General features: G+C 43.0%; 1 protein-coding gene across 2 annotated transcripts in view; it reads right to left on the reverse strand.

Annotated features, from left to right (window-relative positions):
* CWC22 (CWC22 spliceosome associated protein homolog) overlaps positions 1-16714 on the reverse strand; it is a 213556-nt gene that overhangs the window by 176830 nt on the left and 20012 nt on the right. For both annotated transcript variants that reach the window (XM_029605912.1, XM_029605913.1), the window contains exons 2-3: positions 11792-11859; positions 4261-4377 (exon numbers count right to left, since the gene is read on the reverse strand). In XM_029605912.1, the coding sequence (XP_029461772.1) occupies positions 4261-4377; positions 11792-11859 (185 nt within the window). The remainder of the gene's footprint in view (positions 1-4260; positions 4378-11791; positions 11860-16714) is intronic.

The following is a 16714-nucleotide window of genomic DNA, read 5'->3' on the forward strand; positions in this document are numbered from 1 at the left end:
ATGGATAGTAAAGGAAAAGTTCAAGATGGTCTCACTGAAGTCCATTCTCCCACTATTGCAACCCAAGGACTGGATGTGCTCGATAGACCTGAAAGACGCTTATACGCACATTCCAATCCATCGTTCATCTTGGCGATACCTCTGTTTTCAATATTACAATCACCATTACCAATACAAAGTTCTTCCCTTTGGCCTATCGACGGCCCCCAGAGTGTTCACGAAATGTATGATAGTGGTGGTGGTCCATCTTCGACAACAGGGACTAACCATTTTTCCATATCTGGACGACTGGTTGATAACAGCATCAGATCCAATTGTACTACAGTCACACCTAAGCACAGCAATCAATTGCCTCCAATCACTGGGACTGCTCATCAATTACCCAAAATCCATCTTACAGCCAACGCAAATAATGCAGTTTATAGGAGCCCGCCTGGACTCTATACAATCCAGAGCATTTCTACCAGACGACAGGAAGCAGACGCTTCGCACACTACTTCGCTCACTGTTACACATCAGATACCCGACTGCCCGTCAGGTGTTGAGGGTTTTAGGCCACATGGCAGCCGCAAACTTCTCAGTGCCCAATGCCAAACTGCACATGCGACGTTTACAGTGGGATCTGAAACGGCAATGGAAACAGCACACACAACCCCTGCACACTCGAGTCACGATAACTGCGCACATGATCGCAGACATCGATTGGTGGCTCCGGGACTATGCATTAGACAAGGGAGCTTTATTCAGCCCCCCACCACACAATGCAGTCCTCACCACGGATGCATCACCAACGGGATGGGGAGCTCACCTAGACAACGTAGAGACCCAAGGTCTGTGGACAAGAATAGAAAAGACCCTACATATCAATCTCCTAGAACTCAAAGCGATCCGCTATGTGCTTCAGACTTTCCAGACACATCTCAGGGGTCGGAGACTCATGATATACACGGACAACCAAGTGGCCATGTTCTATATCAACAAGCAGGGTGGGTCGGGCTCATGGCCTCTCTGCAACGAGACTCTGCAAATCTTTTAACATGCCAACAAACACTCAATACACTTGTAGGCGACATACCTTCCAGGAATAGTGAATACCAGAGCCGACAGATTGAGTCGGATCTTTCAGCCGCACGAGTGGTCACTAAACAGGCAGGTGACCCAACAGATATTCATTCGGGAACTCCGGCGATAGACTTGTTTGCCACGGAGCAAAAACACACAACTACCACAGTTTTGCTCGGTAAGACCCAGCAATATCCGTCTCGCCCAGGATGCTTTCCTTCTTCAGTGGACAACACATTTACTCTATGCCTTTCCTCCAATTCCATTACTTACCAGGACAATTCAAAAATGCATGCGGGACAAGAGCAACATGATCCTCATAGCCCCAGCCTGGCCCAGGCAAACCTAGTACAGCTTTCTACTACGTCTCTCGATTGACTATCCAATTCGCTTACCGGACCGACCAGACCTTCTGCTACAGGACAACGGGGTGTTAATACATCCCCTATACTCCTCCCTCCACCTGACTGCATGGAGATTGAAAGGAGATTGTTAACAGCACAAGGAATTTCTACAGCAGCCCAGGAGGTTCTCATTGCATCCAGAAAACCGTCCACTAGACGTAATTACACATTTATATGGAAGCGTTACTCAGACTGGTGCATACAACAAGAAATTCAGCCCATAGACTGCACCCCGACACAACTCTTGGATTACCTGCACTCACTATTTCAGACAGGTTTGGCAACATCGTCCATTCGAGTTCATCTGAGTGCGATCGCGGCATACCACCGCCCGGTGGATGATCACGCCATTGCAGAACATCCCTTACTTTCCAGATTCATCAGGGGACTGCTGCATTTACGACCACCAGTACATAAACTGCCGGTTCCTTGGAACCTCAATATAATTTTGGAGCAACTCATGCTCGCCCCATTTGAACCCATGGACTCTGCACACCTCAAGTAATTGACTTGGAAGGTGGTATTCCTAGTGGCAGTAACCTCGGCACAAAGAGTTAGCGAACTACAAGCACTGGTCCACTATGAACCGTATCTGCAATTTCAACCCCATAAGGTCCTATTACAAACTCATCCAGCTTTTCCACCAAAAGTTGTCTCGACATTCCACATTAACCAATCAATAGAGTTACCTGTCTTTTTTCCACAACCGCACGCCAATGACAGAGAACAATTGCTTCATACACTGGATTGCAAACGTGCTTTGGAATATTATACACAAAGAACTCACGCATTCAGCAGAGCATCTCAGCTGTTTGTTTCCTTCGATCCAAAAACACCGGGGAAACCAGTTGCAAAAAGGACAATTTCCAGTTGGATTGTGCAGTGCATTCAGTTTTGTTACAGCAAACAGAATCTCTCACTCACGACACGACCATGTGCTCATCAAGTACGGGCGGTAGCCACATCATTGGCACATCTACAAGATGTACCACCAATTGACATATGCAAGGCAGCCACATGGTCCTCCTTACACACGTTCACATCCCATTATTGCATAGACCAGCAGTCATCGAGGGATGCGACCTTAGGACAAGCCATCCTACGTACACTGCATACTAACCCGACTACCTCGTAGGAATATCATGCACGCCATTCAACAAGCGTGCTGCACTGCTTAGGACTCCCATGACAGCATGGCTAATTCAGCCCTGCTATCGATGGGAAAAAGCAAGTTTGCTTACCATAAACGGTGTTTCCGTAGATAGCAGGATGAATTAGCCATGCTGACCCTCCCGCCTCCCTGGTAGTCGGAACTGAATCCACTACTTCAAGCTTAATTATAGACTGAGGAGAATCTGCTACTTCCTGCGCGGGAACCCACGCGCAGCCGCAGAGGGAACAAAGATCTACTCTCTGCTACTCAAGCTCCGCCTCCTGGGCCCTGATGGACAGTTCCCATGACAGCATGGCTAATTCATCCTGCTATCTACGGAAACACCATTTACGGTAAGCAAACTTGCTTTTACATTCACATTCCATTTTTTTTTTTTTTTTTTATAACAATCGGGCTGATACAGTAAAAACACAGGAAAGCGGGCAAGCACCCGCTCTCCTGTGCGCGCGATTCAGTATTTTAATTTATTAAAATTAGGCCCGGCGGTAAAAAGAGGCGCTAGGGACACTACTGCGTCCCTAGCGACTCTTTTTTGACGGAAGCGGCAGCTGTCAGTGGTTTTGACAGCCGATGCTCCATTTTGCCGGTGTCTGTTCTCAAGCCCGCTGACAGCCACGGGTTCGGAAACCGGACGGCAAAATTGAGCGTCCGGTTTTCGACCCGCCAGCCGTGGGCCCATTTAAAAAATTTTTAAACTTTCGGGACCTCCAACTTAATATCGCCATGATATTAAGTCGGAGGGTGCACAGAAAAGCAGTTTTTACTGCTTTTCTGTGCACTCAGTGCCCGGAGAAATTAGCGCCTACCTTTGGGTAGGCGCTAATTTCTGAAAGCAAAATGTGCGGCTTGGCTGCACATTTTGCTTTCTGAATCGCGCAGGCGCTATTAGGTTCGGGGGGGGGGGGGGGGGGGGGGGGGTTGGACGCGCTATTACCCCTTACTGAATAAGGGGTAAAGCTAGCGCGTCCAAAACGCGCATCCAACTGCCAGTTAACACTGCGCTCTGTCGCAGCGCACTGTATCAGCCTGAATGTCTGGCAATATCAGAAATATCACATAATTATCATATAACTTGGATCTTCTCCCTGTTTTCTCACAGTTCCTCCCCACCTCCAGACCAGTCTGGAAAGAAATGTTATTCTATTCAAACTGCCACTTTTTGATCAAACTCTTAGGAGGAAATTGATGGCTTTGGCAGAACCCAGAATGTTACAGATAAGGCTCATAGCAGTGTTTCAGCAAATATAAAATAGCAGAACAAGTTTCAAGGTGATGTATACCTCTTTATGACATACACACTGATGCCCTAAGCCACTATCTATAGGTGATTCAAACACAAATATGTTTTGCTAAAACTCTGGGTTAGCCAACACCAACAATAGCATTAAAAAGCATAATAATGAATCATTTGAAATTATGTTACATCAGTTTAAATTTAGAACAGTGAAAGCAAACTAGGGAGATGCAAAACCACTGTCCCGAGTGAAGCCAATGAAGAGATTGCAAGGGCTTACAACAAACATCAGAGGAGCAGCTTCACCTTTATTTAGAATGTTACTTAACAGAAAGCATTTAAAGAATAATGCTAAATAGGATTTTCTCATTGTGCTTAAAACTCACCCTGTATCCTCATGTCTGTCAATGTAGCGCCCGCTTCCTGAGCGCTCAAGATCATATCTGCTGTGGTCAGAGTAATTTCTCTCCGGTGGGGACCAGGACCTCTCTTGTTCATCGTATCTACAGCAACCAGAAAATAAGGTTTCAGACAGTAAAAAAAAAAAAAATGTTCTGTAAATCCTGCCTGACTGGTCTAACAGAGGCATCCATACCAATAAGGAAGGGCAACACATTTTATACAGAAAGGAATAAAAGACTGTACTGATTACACACAACAGGGCTTATTTTATGACAGCCCGCATAAATAGGTGGCAAATATGCATGCAAGTTATACCAAATTTCAAAGTGGACTTATATGCATTTCTGCTTTGAAAATTATTTCTTCACCAAATTTACGCACATACAATTACACCCGCTATTATGTACAAAGTATATTTATGCACATACTTTAGAGCAATGGTTCTCAGCCTTTTTTTGGTCGGGACCCACCTGACAGATGGTTCTCACATGTATGACACACTGAACATGTGACTATCACGGGGCTAAATGTAAACATGCACTCTGCATCCACAGTAATCCCCTCAACCCCCAGCAATGAGTGCAGAGCAGATCTAGGGCATTACCCTGTACAACTCGCCATACAAAAAAGATATTCTGGTTCTGATGACATCTCAGTAAAAGCAAAACAAACTCCTTTTTCTACCAGGCACAATAGCCTTCCTTATGAAAAGACAGTAATTTACCACTAATGCATATCCTATTGAGAAAACACAACAAATAAGATTGATACAAATGCCTACATGCTAGTAAAACATCTCACCTCTGTCACACACCCAGAACTGACCTTCACCAAGTACAGAAAAACCACAAATTATAAATATGGAGACAGAAACTGGAACGGAAAATCAAAAAAGCCACTCTCCATTTTTCCAGGTTCACACTGCATGCAAAGAGAAATATAGCACCTAACAGACTCAGGATTTGCAATAATGCGCACAAAGTTATACCTGTATTATGGAACACACTCAAACAGTAACAATCCTATCTAAGAAATACAACTATTAAACCAGGCCCTAAACACTAATACATTTCCTATTGGGAAAACAGAATAAGCCAAGCTGCTATAGAGCCCCACACAGAAATAATTGTAAAGCTATACAATAAATGTTACAAAACAGCTGCTGAACAGAATATCCAACAATTAAAAACTCATAAAAATTAAAACATGTCCAAATATCAATAAATATTTTAAAACAGCAGACATCGCATAATACCCAATAATTAAAATGGAAGTCAATCAAGAAAACAATTTTAAAAGCTACCTCTACTTACCCTCTCCAGCAACTCTCCTACTCCTTTCCCTTCCTGGCCAATAGCACTCACCAGAAGCAGCAAGGGCTGCTGAAGCTCTGTCCTCACAGTCCTCATCCTTAGCGCCCACAACCAGTCATTCACGCACAAACACGCACACCCCAATTAGACCCCACGACCAGTCTCAGTCTCTCTCACACCAGTCATCTTCCTGACCAGTCTCTCTCTCAATCACACTCATGCTCTCTTATATACAAACTCTCAGTCATACACAAATGCTATAGCACCCATTCACACCAGCTCTCACCCAGGCACCCATTCACACCCACACACACGCTCTCACCCAGGCTTCCATTCACACACACACAAAACCTCTCACCCAGGCTTCCATTCACACACACACACACACACACACACACACACACACAAGCTCTCACCCAGGCACCCATTCACACCCACAAGCTTTCACCCAGGCACCCATTCACACCCACACAAGCTCTCACCCAGGCACCCATTCACACCCACACAAGCTCTCACCCAGGCACCCATTCACACCCACAGACACACAAGCTCTCACCCAGGCACCCATTCACACCCACAAACACACAAGCTCTCACCCAGGCACCCATTCACACCCACAGACACACAAGCTCTCACACAGGCACCCATTCACACCCACAGACACAAACTCTCACCAAAAACTTCTTCCTTCACTGCAGGGATGGGCTTCAGTTCTGCCGTGGCTTTACTCCGGCGGGCCTTATTTCACCGCCACAGGGATATGCTCTCGTGGTGGCCTTGGTCGGGGTCGTGTTTCCTCTTTGCTGCCACGGGGATGGGCTCCCTGGCGGCCTTACTTTGTCAGGGTCAGGTTTTCCTCTTCACCACCACAGGGATGGGGCTCCCTGGCGGCCTTGCTTCGTCGGGGTTCAACACTGCCATTCTTCCCACCCCACCCCTGGGCTATGTGATGCCTGCCTCAACGGTCAATCAAAGGCTTCCTCCCTTCTTCCAATTGTCCTGCGCGGGGGGCAGGCAGAATGAAAGAGGCTTCCCATTGGGCAGTGGGGGTGGGAAGAAAGGAGTCTTCCAATTGGCCCTCGGGGGCTGGACAAAGGGAGAAGGAAAGTACAACGGAGCAGTGGGACACTGGGAGACGCGACACACAGGTTGAGAAGCGCTGCTTTAGAAAATGCAAAAAAAAAAAAAAAAAATGCAGGTGAATCCAAATCTCTCCCCCAATTCTGCTCTTAAAATGTCTCCACTCACTCTGGGTAAACTTACACGTATAGAGGACATATGTGTGTTATGCTTACCTGTATATTATGGATGGGCAATTTTATAACAGGCCATTTCTGCAGGTAAAGCATTGTTTTAATCATGAAAATGACTTTAAAAATTACTTTCTGCATAAAAAAGATGAATTCTTCCCTGCCCTCCCCCCAACATTATTGTTCCTCATTCATTAATAAATATTCTTATTTTTTCTATACCACTAATAATTTGGGGCCACTAACTTATACCCTTGAAAACATAAAATATTATTTCAGTGGCTGGGGCACATCACAATGCTTTTTGAAACTGTTATAGTTAAGATGTAGATGATGTTAGTGCAAAATTGTCTCGAGTCTGACAAGAGAGAGAGAGAGAGAGATGATCAATAAATTAGATTAGAAAGTTATATATATTATTATATTATGTGTTTTCTGCTCCCCTTGCTAATGGAGTTCTTTATGGATGCTGCATAGCCAGTTTAAATGATTTATAGGTGCTTGATAGTCTAACCTTTAATTTCCTCAAAATGGATCATTAGAATTTAGAGCTAACAGTGAGTTTGATTTAAAAAAAATAAAAATATATATATATATATATATATATATACACACACACCAAAAAAAACCACTCCTTCCAGAGTGGGATACAAGCAAATATAAATTTTTATACTACTATCTCTGTTTCACAAACAATTTTTATTATTCTTCAAATGGTTCATACATACACAACAAATTGCATTTAACATCCATTAATTGTGCGGTTATCAAAATACAACATATTTTAAATATCTCAATTAAAAAACATTATGTCACTCATACCCATACATACTCAATCGCACTAACAACTCACTCATAAAAACTACCTCCAAAATCAAATTCCATAGAATGAAACCACACTGTGTTTCTAATTTTTCTAATTGCACAATGTTAGACTTCCGTAATTTATTTGGCTAGTCTTATTCATCCAATTACTTTATCTTATATACTCCTTATATGGCAATACTTATCATATGTTAAACAACAACCACCTTTATATTGAATTTTTAAACCCCCGATACTTTTGATCTGTTCAATTTTTATAAATCCCAAATTTTAATAAATCCCAATACCAATTTTAATATATCCCAATCTTAGTGAATCCCAACAGGGCCCTTGTTTTGCCTGACAGGGCGAATTTTCAATCCAATATATTCAGTAGATGACTCTCGTCATTGAACAGAAAGCACTTCTCCACTCATTTCTTTATGATGTATAGAAAAAGTCATTGGTTTCACTTGGACGCCGAAGCCACTTTAATTGTGGACACAACCACTCTATTCAATCTTCGGGAAGATCTTCAACACCCTCCGTTATTTTATTTCTTCAAATTTCACTTTTTTCAAACACCGAGGCGGTCTCTGCTTAGTACCGCTGCAAACGCAGTCTTCGTTCTCCAGGCTCAACTTTGCCATGTTACGATATCCACTTACAATTAACCTCCACGCTCTAACTCATTCGTCTCTGCAATATTCACCATTACCTCATGTCAAAGATGCTCACGGCTTCGAATATATATATATATTTTTTTTTAATTATTTTTTTTTTTTTTTTAGCATACCAGGTGCATGAACTATGAACAGACAGCTTTCAGAACTGTAAAATTCAATTCTCTATACAAAAAGGATAGTCTTACCAGACGTTTCCCTGGTAAACTCCAACAATGATCAACATATATACATTATCATGCTACAAAAGGTTCAATTAGGTTCTTACCTGCTAATTGCCTATCCTGAAGTCCTAACAGACCAGTGTACTCATGGTATTCTCTCTCCTACCAGAAGATAGGGGCAGTGTGTTTGACTTCTTTCTGTGACGTCAGCTATAAAGGCTGGCCCATCGGGGAGACTGTCAGTAGTCTTTTGCCAAAGTTTGTTTCTGCATTGCTCACATGTACTAATCTTTTTCCTTTTTTTTGTGCAACTCTACAATATAGCTTCGTGGTCCAAGACTACACTCTCCTGTAACCTCTCCTTACCTCTCCTTGGCTTCCTTCCCCATGGTCTGCTACCTTCTGGTTCCCTGGCCTGCCCTCCTTTCCCCTTCTAGCAGGAATGCCTGTAAAACGTCAGGCGCTTGGGTGAACCCATCACCACAAAAAACGAATCACCTAACCAAACAGTTGCCTGCCAGCCTCCAAAAAATAAGCTAATGGATGAAAAATGATAAAGTGAGAAGGGGAATACCCCTCCATTCACACCTCACAGAATTCCCCTTTACTGCACCCCAGTCCTACAAGCACACCTACTTGTTATGTAGATTCTACTTAGCCATTGCCCGCTCCCTATTTTTTTCTTCTCTTGGGTGGGATCTAGACTGTCTATCAAGGCTCTAGAAAAGCAGGTAAGAACCTAACTGAATCTTCCTGATCATCTTGCCAGACTAGTGTATTTATTTATTTAAGTTCTTTTTTTATACCGACTTTCATGGCACAAGTCATATCGCATCGGTTTACATCAAACGAGATAGTACTCATGGGATGTGCCAAAGTCCTCCTATTTCAGGTGGAAGATACCCAGAGCTGCTTCGAGGACCACCATGACAAAACTAGTCTCCCTTCTTTCCTGGAGATGCAACCTATAATGACTTGCATATATCCATTGGTACAATTACCCTGTACTCCACCCATGTCACAGCCTGTGCTTTTGTAGAGTCTGCTCTTAACACTGTCTGTAGTGGCTGTTGTAAGCTGTTATTATTGTTTCCTTAAGCCACCTAGCAATGGAGGCCTTAGTTGCCACATCACCTTTCCTCTGACCTGAGCATAGTACAAACAGTCTATCTGACCTTCTGAATACATTGGTTACTTCCAGGTACCTCAACAGGGTTCTGCAAATGTCCAAGAACCTCAAGTCTCTGCGTTTTCTTACGCACTCTGTCTTTCTAAAGCTTGGTAGCATAATGACCTGGTTAATGTAGAAATCTGATACCATTTTTGGTAGGAGGGCCAGAACAGGCCTAATTGCCACCTTTTCCTTGGAGAAGGTCAAGTGCAGGTCTCTACATGACAGTGGTTGCAGCTCTGATATCTTTCTAGCTGAGCCTACTGCTACAAGTGTCACTATCTTGAGTGTCAGGTCCTTCAGGGAAATTTCCTTCAGTGGTTTGAATGGTGGTCTGGCCAAGATCCTCAGGACTAGATTCAGATTCCAAGGTGGCACCATTGGTTTGCATGGAGGATGAACCCTCTTTGCCACCTTCGGAAAGCATACCACATCTGGGTGGGCTGCCACCAACTTACCTCTGAAGCAGTCTCTAAAGCAAGATATTGCTACTACTTGTATTTACTGCCAGGCCCTTGTCCAGGCACTCCTGCAGGAACTGTAGGATCTCTGGTGCTTCCATCTTTCTTGGGGCTAGGCTTCTTCCTTTGCACCAACTTTCAAATATTTTCCAAATGCGCCTGTATGCTAGTGTTGTGGTTCTCCTTCCTGGCCTTCAGCAACGTCACAATTATTTGACCTGAGTATCCCCTTTGCCTGAATCTTTTCCTTTCAATAGCCAGAACCTAAACAGGAACCTGTGAGGGTTCTCCCCAAGTACCAGCCCCTGTGAGATGTGCTGGGACTGCCAGCTTCCTTCTTACCAGGTCTGCATAACCATGGTCTCCTTAGCTATTCTTGTGCTACCATGATCACTAGGCCCGGGTGTCGTGCTATTCTTCTGATCACCTGCCTACCATTGGTCAGGGTGGGAACACATACAGTAACTTGCTCTTTGGCCTCTGCTGCACAAGCGCATCTAGGTCCCTGAAGTCTATTTCCTTCCTGGCCTGGCAGGATGATCAGAAATGTAATATACTGTCAAAAAGTTATAGGCTTTGTTCAAGAAAGTTCCCACAGAATATGGTGAAGAAAATAAATCTGCAGCATTTCATTTCATAAGCAATGGGGAATAAGATTTCCGATTGCCAGCAGGCCACTGGAACAGGAAAGCTGGTGCTGGCAAATTACCCCAGCGCTCCAAATACAAGTGGACCATGGAGGTTTGGTGGCAGGAAGCACGTCTGTCAAGCTCTGCTGCTCCAGCCTTCTCTCTCCACCCAATGGTGATCAGCAGGGCTAAAAAAAATCCTGGGCTCCATCAGGACCCAGCCTGGGGAGAAAGAAATAAAAAGCGAGCGAACGAACTGCCACAGCTGCTGCCAGCAGGGCTGGAGAGAGGGCTGCAGCGGCTGCCACCAGTGAGTACTTCATTATTTATTTATTTTGTTTTCATGGATTGCCTCTTCCCAGAAGGGCTACAAAGCAGTGAACAACTGGGATACAGAGAAAGAGTGACTGGAGGGAGGGGAAGAAGCTGAGGAGGGAGGAAGAAAGTAAATGCTTGGAGCGATAGAGGGTGTTCAAGAACCTGGAAGGGGAAAATGTTCCCTGGAGAGAGGAGAGGGAAACGTAAAGCAAAGAAAAGTAAAAATAAAAGAAATGAAGCTAAATTGTAAAAAATAAATTAATTAATTAATTTACAAAAAAAAAACAACAAAACAAGCTTTGGGATCACCTGTGCAAACTTCAGAAATGTCTTCTGAACAGGGCAGCAACACTTTCATAGAGCCAAGATGGCTTCATGCCAAATGGAGCTCTTTCACTCAAAGAACCTTTGGTACACTTTTTATACTGTATCATTAAGAGTTTTACCAACAGGAGCAGCAAGTATCAATCAAATTCTGCTCCAGTATGAAAGGCAATGATGTGCAATCAATGACAGATATAAATTGGCTGCTAACGATTCCATCCCGTAGACATAAAACAGAAAATGTTATTGAACAAGGCCATTAAGTAGGAGACAGCCAGGCTCAGAGGCCTGGAACAGCATAAAACTAAACAGTGTACACAGTTTAATGCCCACAGGGGCTCACAAACCTTTCCTCCCAGTAACATACACATTTTATAAAACAGTACTGTAATTCCTACCTGTCCTCAGGAGAGGAGCTTCTGCGCCGAGAGCTATGGCCTTCTCTTCTTTCATAACTGGAGGTATGCTTAAAAGAAAAATAACACAAAGTTCTTTCAATCAACAACATTCAGACTACAATGACAATCCTAAATATATATTGCCACAGAAACCCTCTATAATTCTGTTTACGACATTGCTACATAACTTGTTTCTGCACATAGAATTTCCTTTTTAGGGTTTTTTTTTTAATTTTTGTATGTTAATATTTGAGTGAAAGTAAAGCAAAGGATTGCAAATGGCTCCAAAATCACTGGTTTTCTTCTACAGAAGTGAGCTCAGCATAAGCAGTATGAGGGACAAGATAAACATTCACATGATTGGCAGACCAGTTTAACAAATTTCAAGACAGCATGGGATAAGCACAAATTATCCAGACCAGTAAAGGTAAAGGTGAAGGTCAAATGGTCTGTGGTATTTCAATAGGAGGAAAAACAGGCACAGTCTTTATCTGTTGTCACATTCTGTGTCTATGATCTCTTTGTGACAGGCAAAATCCTTTCATCTTCTATGAAAGAAATTAGTGACTAATTATTTCTATGCCTTCCTTGATGTACAAGGCACTGTACAGTACACATGAGAGTCCATTCACAGTAGAGCTTACAATCTAGTGAAGACTCGCAGACAAAACAAATAAGAGGTTTCAGGAAATGTAGTATAGTAAAAAAAAAAAAAATAGTAGTTAAATTCAACAGGGCTATGAACAGGGAGAATCAAGGTTTAAGATTTTAACACAGCCTCAAAAAGGTGGATTATGAATATAGCCAGAGAGAGAGCAAGACATACCAATTGAAAAAGATTATTCCAGGCATACGACGTAGCAAGCAGGAAAGTGAGGAATTGGTGATAAAGGAGACTAATATTAATGGATTTCCCTGAATAGAAAGGCAGTAGATGAAGGGAAAGCAAGATTAAAAATGATACATTGTTTATTATGTGAATTATGTGGATGCCTGGAATGCCCTTCCGGAGGAAGTGGTGAAGACCAGAACTGTGAAAGACTTCAAAGGGGCGTGGGATAAACACTGCGGATCCATAAAGTCAAGAGGCCGCCAATGAAGAGTGGGTGACTCGCCAGAATGATGGCTATTGACACAATACCCTTATTAAATAAACATACACATGCTTACTGTGACTCCAACATCGCTCTAAGCTTCAACAGCAAGAGGTAATGGAAAAAAGGATTTGCACTCACAAAGAGGGGAGTAGCTGGCTTGTTACGGCGGTTACTACCCCAAACCAAATATGCCTGATACTTCACTTTCAATGCATATACAGCATAGCTCTCTGCTTCAATAACAGGGGAGAAGAATAACTGATACTTCACACATCCAGCAGAGCTCTCTGCTACAACGGCAAGGGAGAAGAAAAAGGGTTCGCACTCAAAAAGCGGGGAGTAGCTGGCTTGTTACGGCGGTTACTACCCCAAACAAATGTGCCTGATACTTCACTTTCCATGCATATCCAGCATGGTTCTCTGCTTCATCGGCATGGGAGAAAGACTGATACATCACGCATTTCCAGCATAGCTCTCTGCTTCAACAGCAGGGGAAAAAAAAACAAAAACAAAAAACTGATGCTTCACGCATATCCTGCATAGCTTCAACAACAGGGGTGAAGAAAAAAAGGATTCGCAATCACAAAGCGAGGAGTAGCTGGCTTGTTACGGCGGTTACTACCCCAAACCAAATGTGCCTGATACTTCACTTTCAACGCATGTCCAGCATAGCTCCCTGCTTCAACGGCAGGGGAGAAGAAAAAAACCCAACAAGGGCTGTACAACATAGTCTGGGTGGGGCAAATGAGCATGGGTGTAGCTTGCTTGTCGCGGCGGTTACTGCCCCTACTACCCCTAACTAATCAAGCTAGATATTTCACTTGGATGCAGCTCCATCACTGCTCTCTGCATTAATGGTGGGGGTGGAAGGGGAATAGAACAAAGAGCTAAGAGAAACAGATAGGTATGAGAGAAAGGATGTGTGAGGCTTGCTGGGCAGACTGGATGGGCCATTCGGTCTTCTTCTGCCGTCATTTCTATGTTTCTATGTTTCTAATTCAACATTAGTACTAAACCTTTAACACTTAATATGGATGGATCAAAACAGTCTTTCCTTATCAGAATATTATACTTAAACGGGATAATAAAACTGCAGGATTTTTCTCTTCAATTTTGGCTTAGGCTTAGTGTGAGTGAGACATACAGGAATGTTCTACATTTAGTTAATTTTTTTCACTCCTATGTTTCTTCAAATTTAAAGAAAAACTCATTAAGGAATACAGTATGGCCACCAATATAGTTCTCAAACTTTGAGCTGGAATTCATACCTCTTCTACAAACTAAAATGTGAATGCCTAATGGCTTAACAGAAAGAAAAAGACTAGGGATAGTGCAGAGGCAGTAAAAAGAAAGAGAAAACATCCCAGACCTTATCAGGCTTAACCAGGAAAAGAAGACCATCCTGAAGTTAAAACATATCAGAAAAAAAAAAAAATAAAAAAAATAAAAAAAAAGAAGAGCAGCAAAATAATTTTGGGGGGCTAGAAAAAAGGTGAAATTTAAACTTACTGTTAATTTCTTTTCTTTGAGAACAGACCAGTCCAGACAAGTGAGATTACGTCCCCAAACCAGCAGGTGGAGGCAGAGAACTTTTTCCTTTTTCTGACATCATGCTTACCTATATATTCTGGGATAGCAGGATATCAAGTCAGTAGCCTATTGCCCTCACTTCCTTTCCTCTTTGGTACCCTATGTTTCCCTCCTTTTATTTTACATGTCTATCAATGTTACTTAACGATATGATATTATGAAGGGAGAAAAAGAAAAGAAAACTAAACTCAGATACTTAAATCAGATCTGGGACAGGGCTCTTCTGTTTTCCTTCTCTAGTGTCCCCCTGTTCCTTTCTTGTGAAGGAAGAGCGGCTGTCCTCTTATCTTTTTCAGAAAACCACTCTTCTCCTGATTTTTTTCCTTTTATTTCACTGCCAAGAGAGAAATTCAGTGGTGACAGCTGGAGGCTCCCTGAAACCTCTGTACCAGAAGGGAGAGAGAGAAAAAAATTGTCCTATAACAAAAAAAAAAAAAAAAAAAGGAGCTTATCATCTTGTAAATTCCCCTGGGCAGGTTTTGGACTGATCTGTCTGGACTCAAGGAAAGGAAAGGAATTAACTGAAAGTTTAATTTCACCTTCATCCTGCCTGATAAATGGGATGCGCCCAAGCTGTGCCTACCTGGGTGGGATGAGACCTCAATGGCCCCTAACTTTACTACCAAAAGGCCAAGTACTCTCTTGCCTGCAAGTCTACTTTATAATGCTTTACAAATGAATGCAAGGGCATGTTCAGGGCTGGTGCAAGGGTGTTAGGCATCCTAGGTGAACCATATAGCTTGGCATCCCCCCTCCCTTACCAGTTGCACCCTCCAAACACAAACATACACACATTTTTAAAAAATGTGCTTTTATAACAACAGATTTTACATGAAAAATGACAACGTATAATCTTTTGAGGTAAAAATATTACTTATACATGTATATTATATTTACAATCACTGCTGGGGGCCAACCAAAAAACCCTGTAAAGAAGTTGGAACCCATATGGTATTAGGCCTATGGTAGTGCATATTGGATGTGGGCTTGGCCCTCAGAAACCAAGAGAACATGGAATTATAATTAGAATGTAGTAAACCTCCCATACCAAAATAGCACTAAATGCCTGCACTCAAACAGTAACAATGCAAATATTACAACATGCCCTAAAACACAAAACACCTCCTATTAGGAAAACAGGTCACGCTGCTAGAGACTCCTACACAGAAATATGCTAGCAGAATACCTCCTCTCAATCACACATGCAAAACACAGACATATTCTCACCAAATACAAAATAAAGAGACCATAAAATATAAATAGAAAGTTGCAAACAAAAATGTGAACTAGAAACCACAAGAAGCCAGACTGTATATATATATTGCATCAATGAAAAAACAAATATCCAGATATCAATAAAATATTTAAATACATCAGACACATCAAGTAACAGCCAAAGTGATAATTAAAATTAATAAAGGATGAAACTAATTACCCTATCTTCATACCTGGGAACTTTTGATTTCCAGATGTCCTGGAATTGTCATGGATTAGTGGTGGCTGGAACAGTGCTGATAAACACAAACTTTATTCTCGCTCTCTCTCATCCACAGACGCATGCTCTTTCACACACATGCATTCAATCACTCCCCAATGCTCTCAATGACTGTCACACAAACATGCTATCCACACATGCTTTCAATGACAAACATCTGCTCTCAGGTACACACACACACGCTATTTCACTCACTCTCTCCCCCTTTCCCCCCACAAGCACATGCACAGCTGCAGCCTCTTCCTCCTTCAGCTTCCATCTGTTGCTTTCTCACTCCAGGCCTCTCCCCATCATCTTCTACTGTGCATTAGATAGGTTCCACAGGCAGCCATCCAGGCCCTTCCTATCTTTGGCCATGGACGGGATGGGTTCCACCCACAGCCCTCTCTCCTCCTCTCTTCAGCCACGGGCTTGATACGCTCCATCCGTGGCCCTCGCTTCAGCGGGCATAGGGGTCAAGCTGGCTGTTTTGGCGCTCTCTAAGAGTTGGCACTCTAGGCGACTGCCTAGTTTGCCTACTGGAAGCACCAGCCATGACCATGAAGCTGCCCTAGGGATAACCTGTGGGTTCACTAACTTCTGCTCTGCCCCCAACAAAGCCTGGACTTTTGTCAAATGAGCTTTCACTATGGGTGGTACCGGCTTACCTTTCCCATTGTCGGCTGCCACGATCATTTCCTTAATTCACCTCGCTCTTTCTCTGGCCTCCAAACAGGACAAATAGCTTGTCCGATTTCTTGA

The sequence above is a fragment of the Rhinatrema bivittatum genome, chromosome 6 (assembly GCF_901001135.1).
Source record: "Rhinatrema bivittatum chromosome 6, aRhiBiv1.1, whole genome shotgun sequence".
Classification (NCBI taxonomy): domain Eukaryota; kingdom Metazoa; phylum Chordata; class Amphibia; order Gymnophiona; family Rhinatrematidae; genus Rhinatrema; species Rhinatrema bivittatum.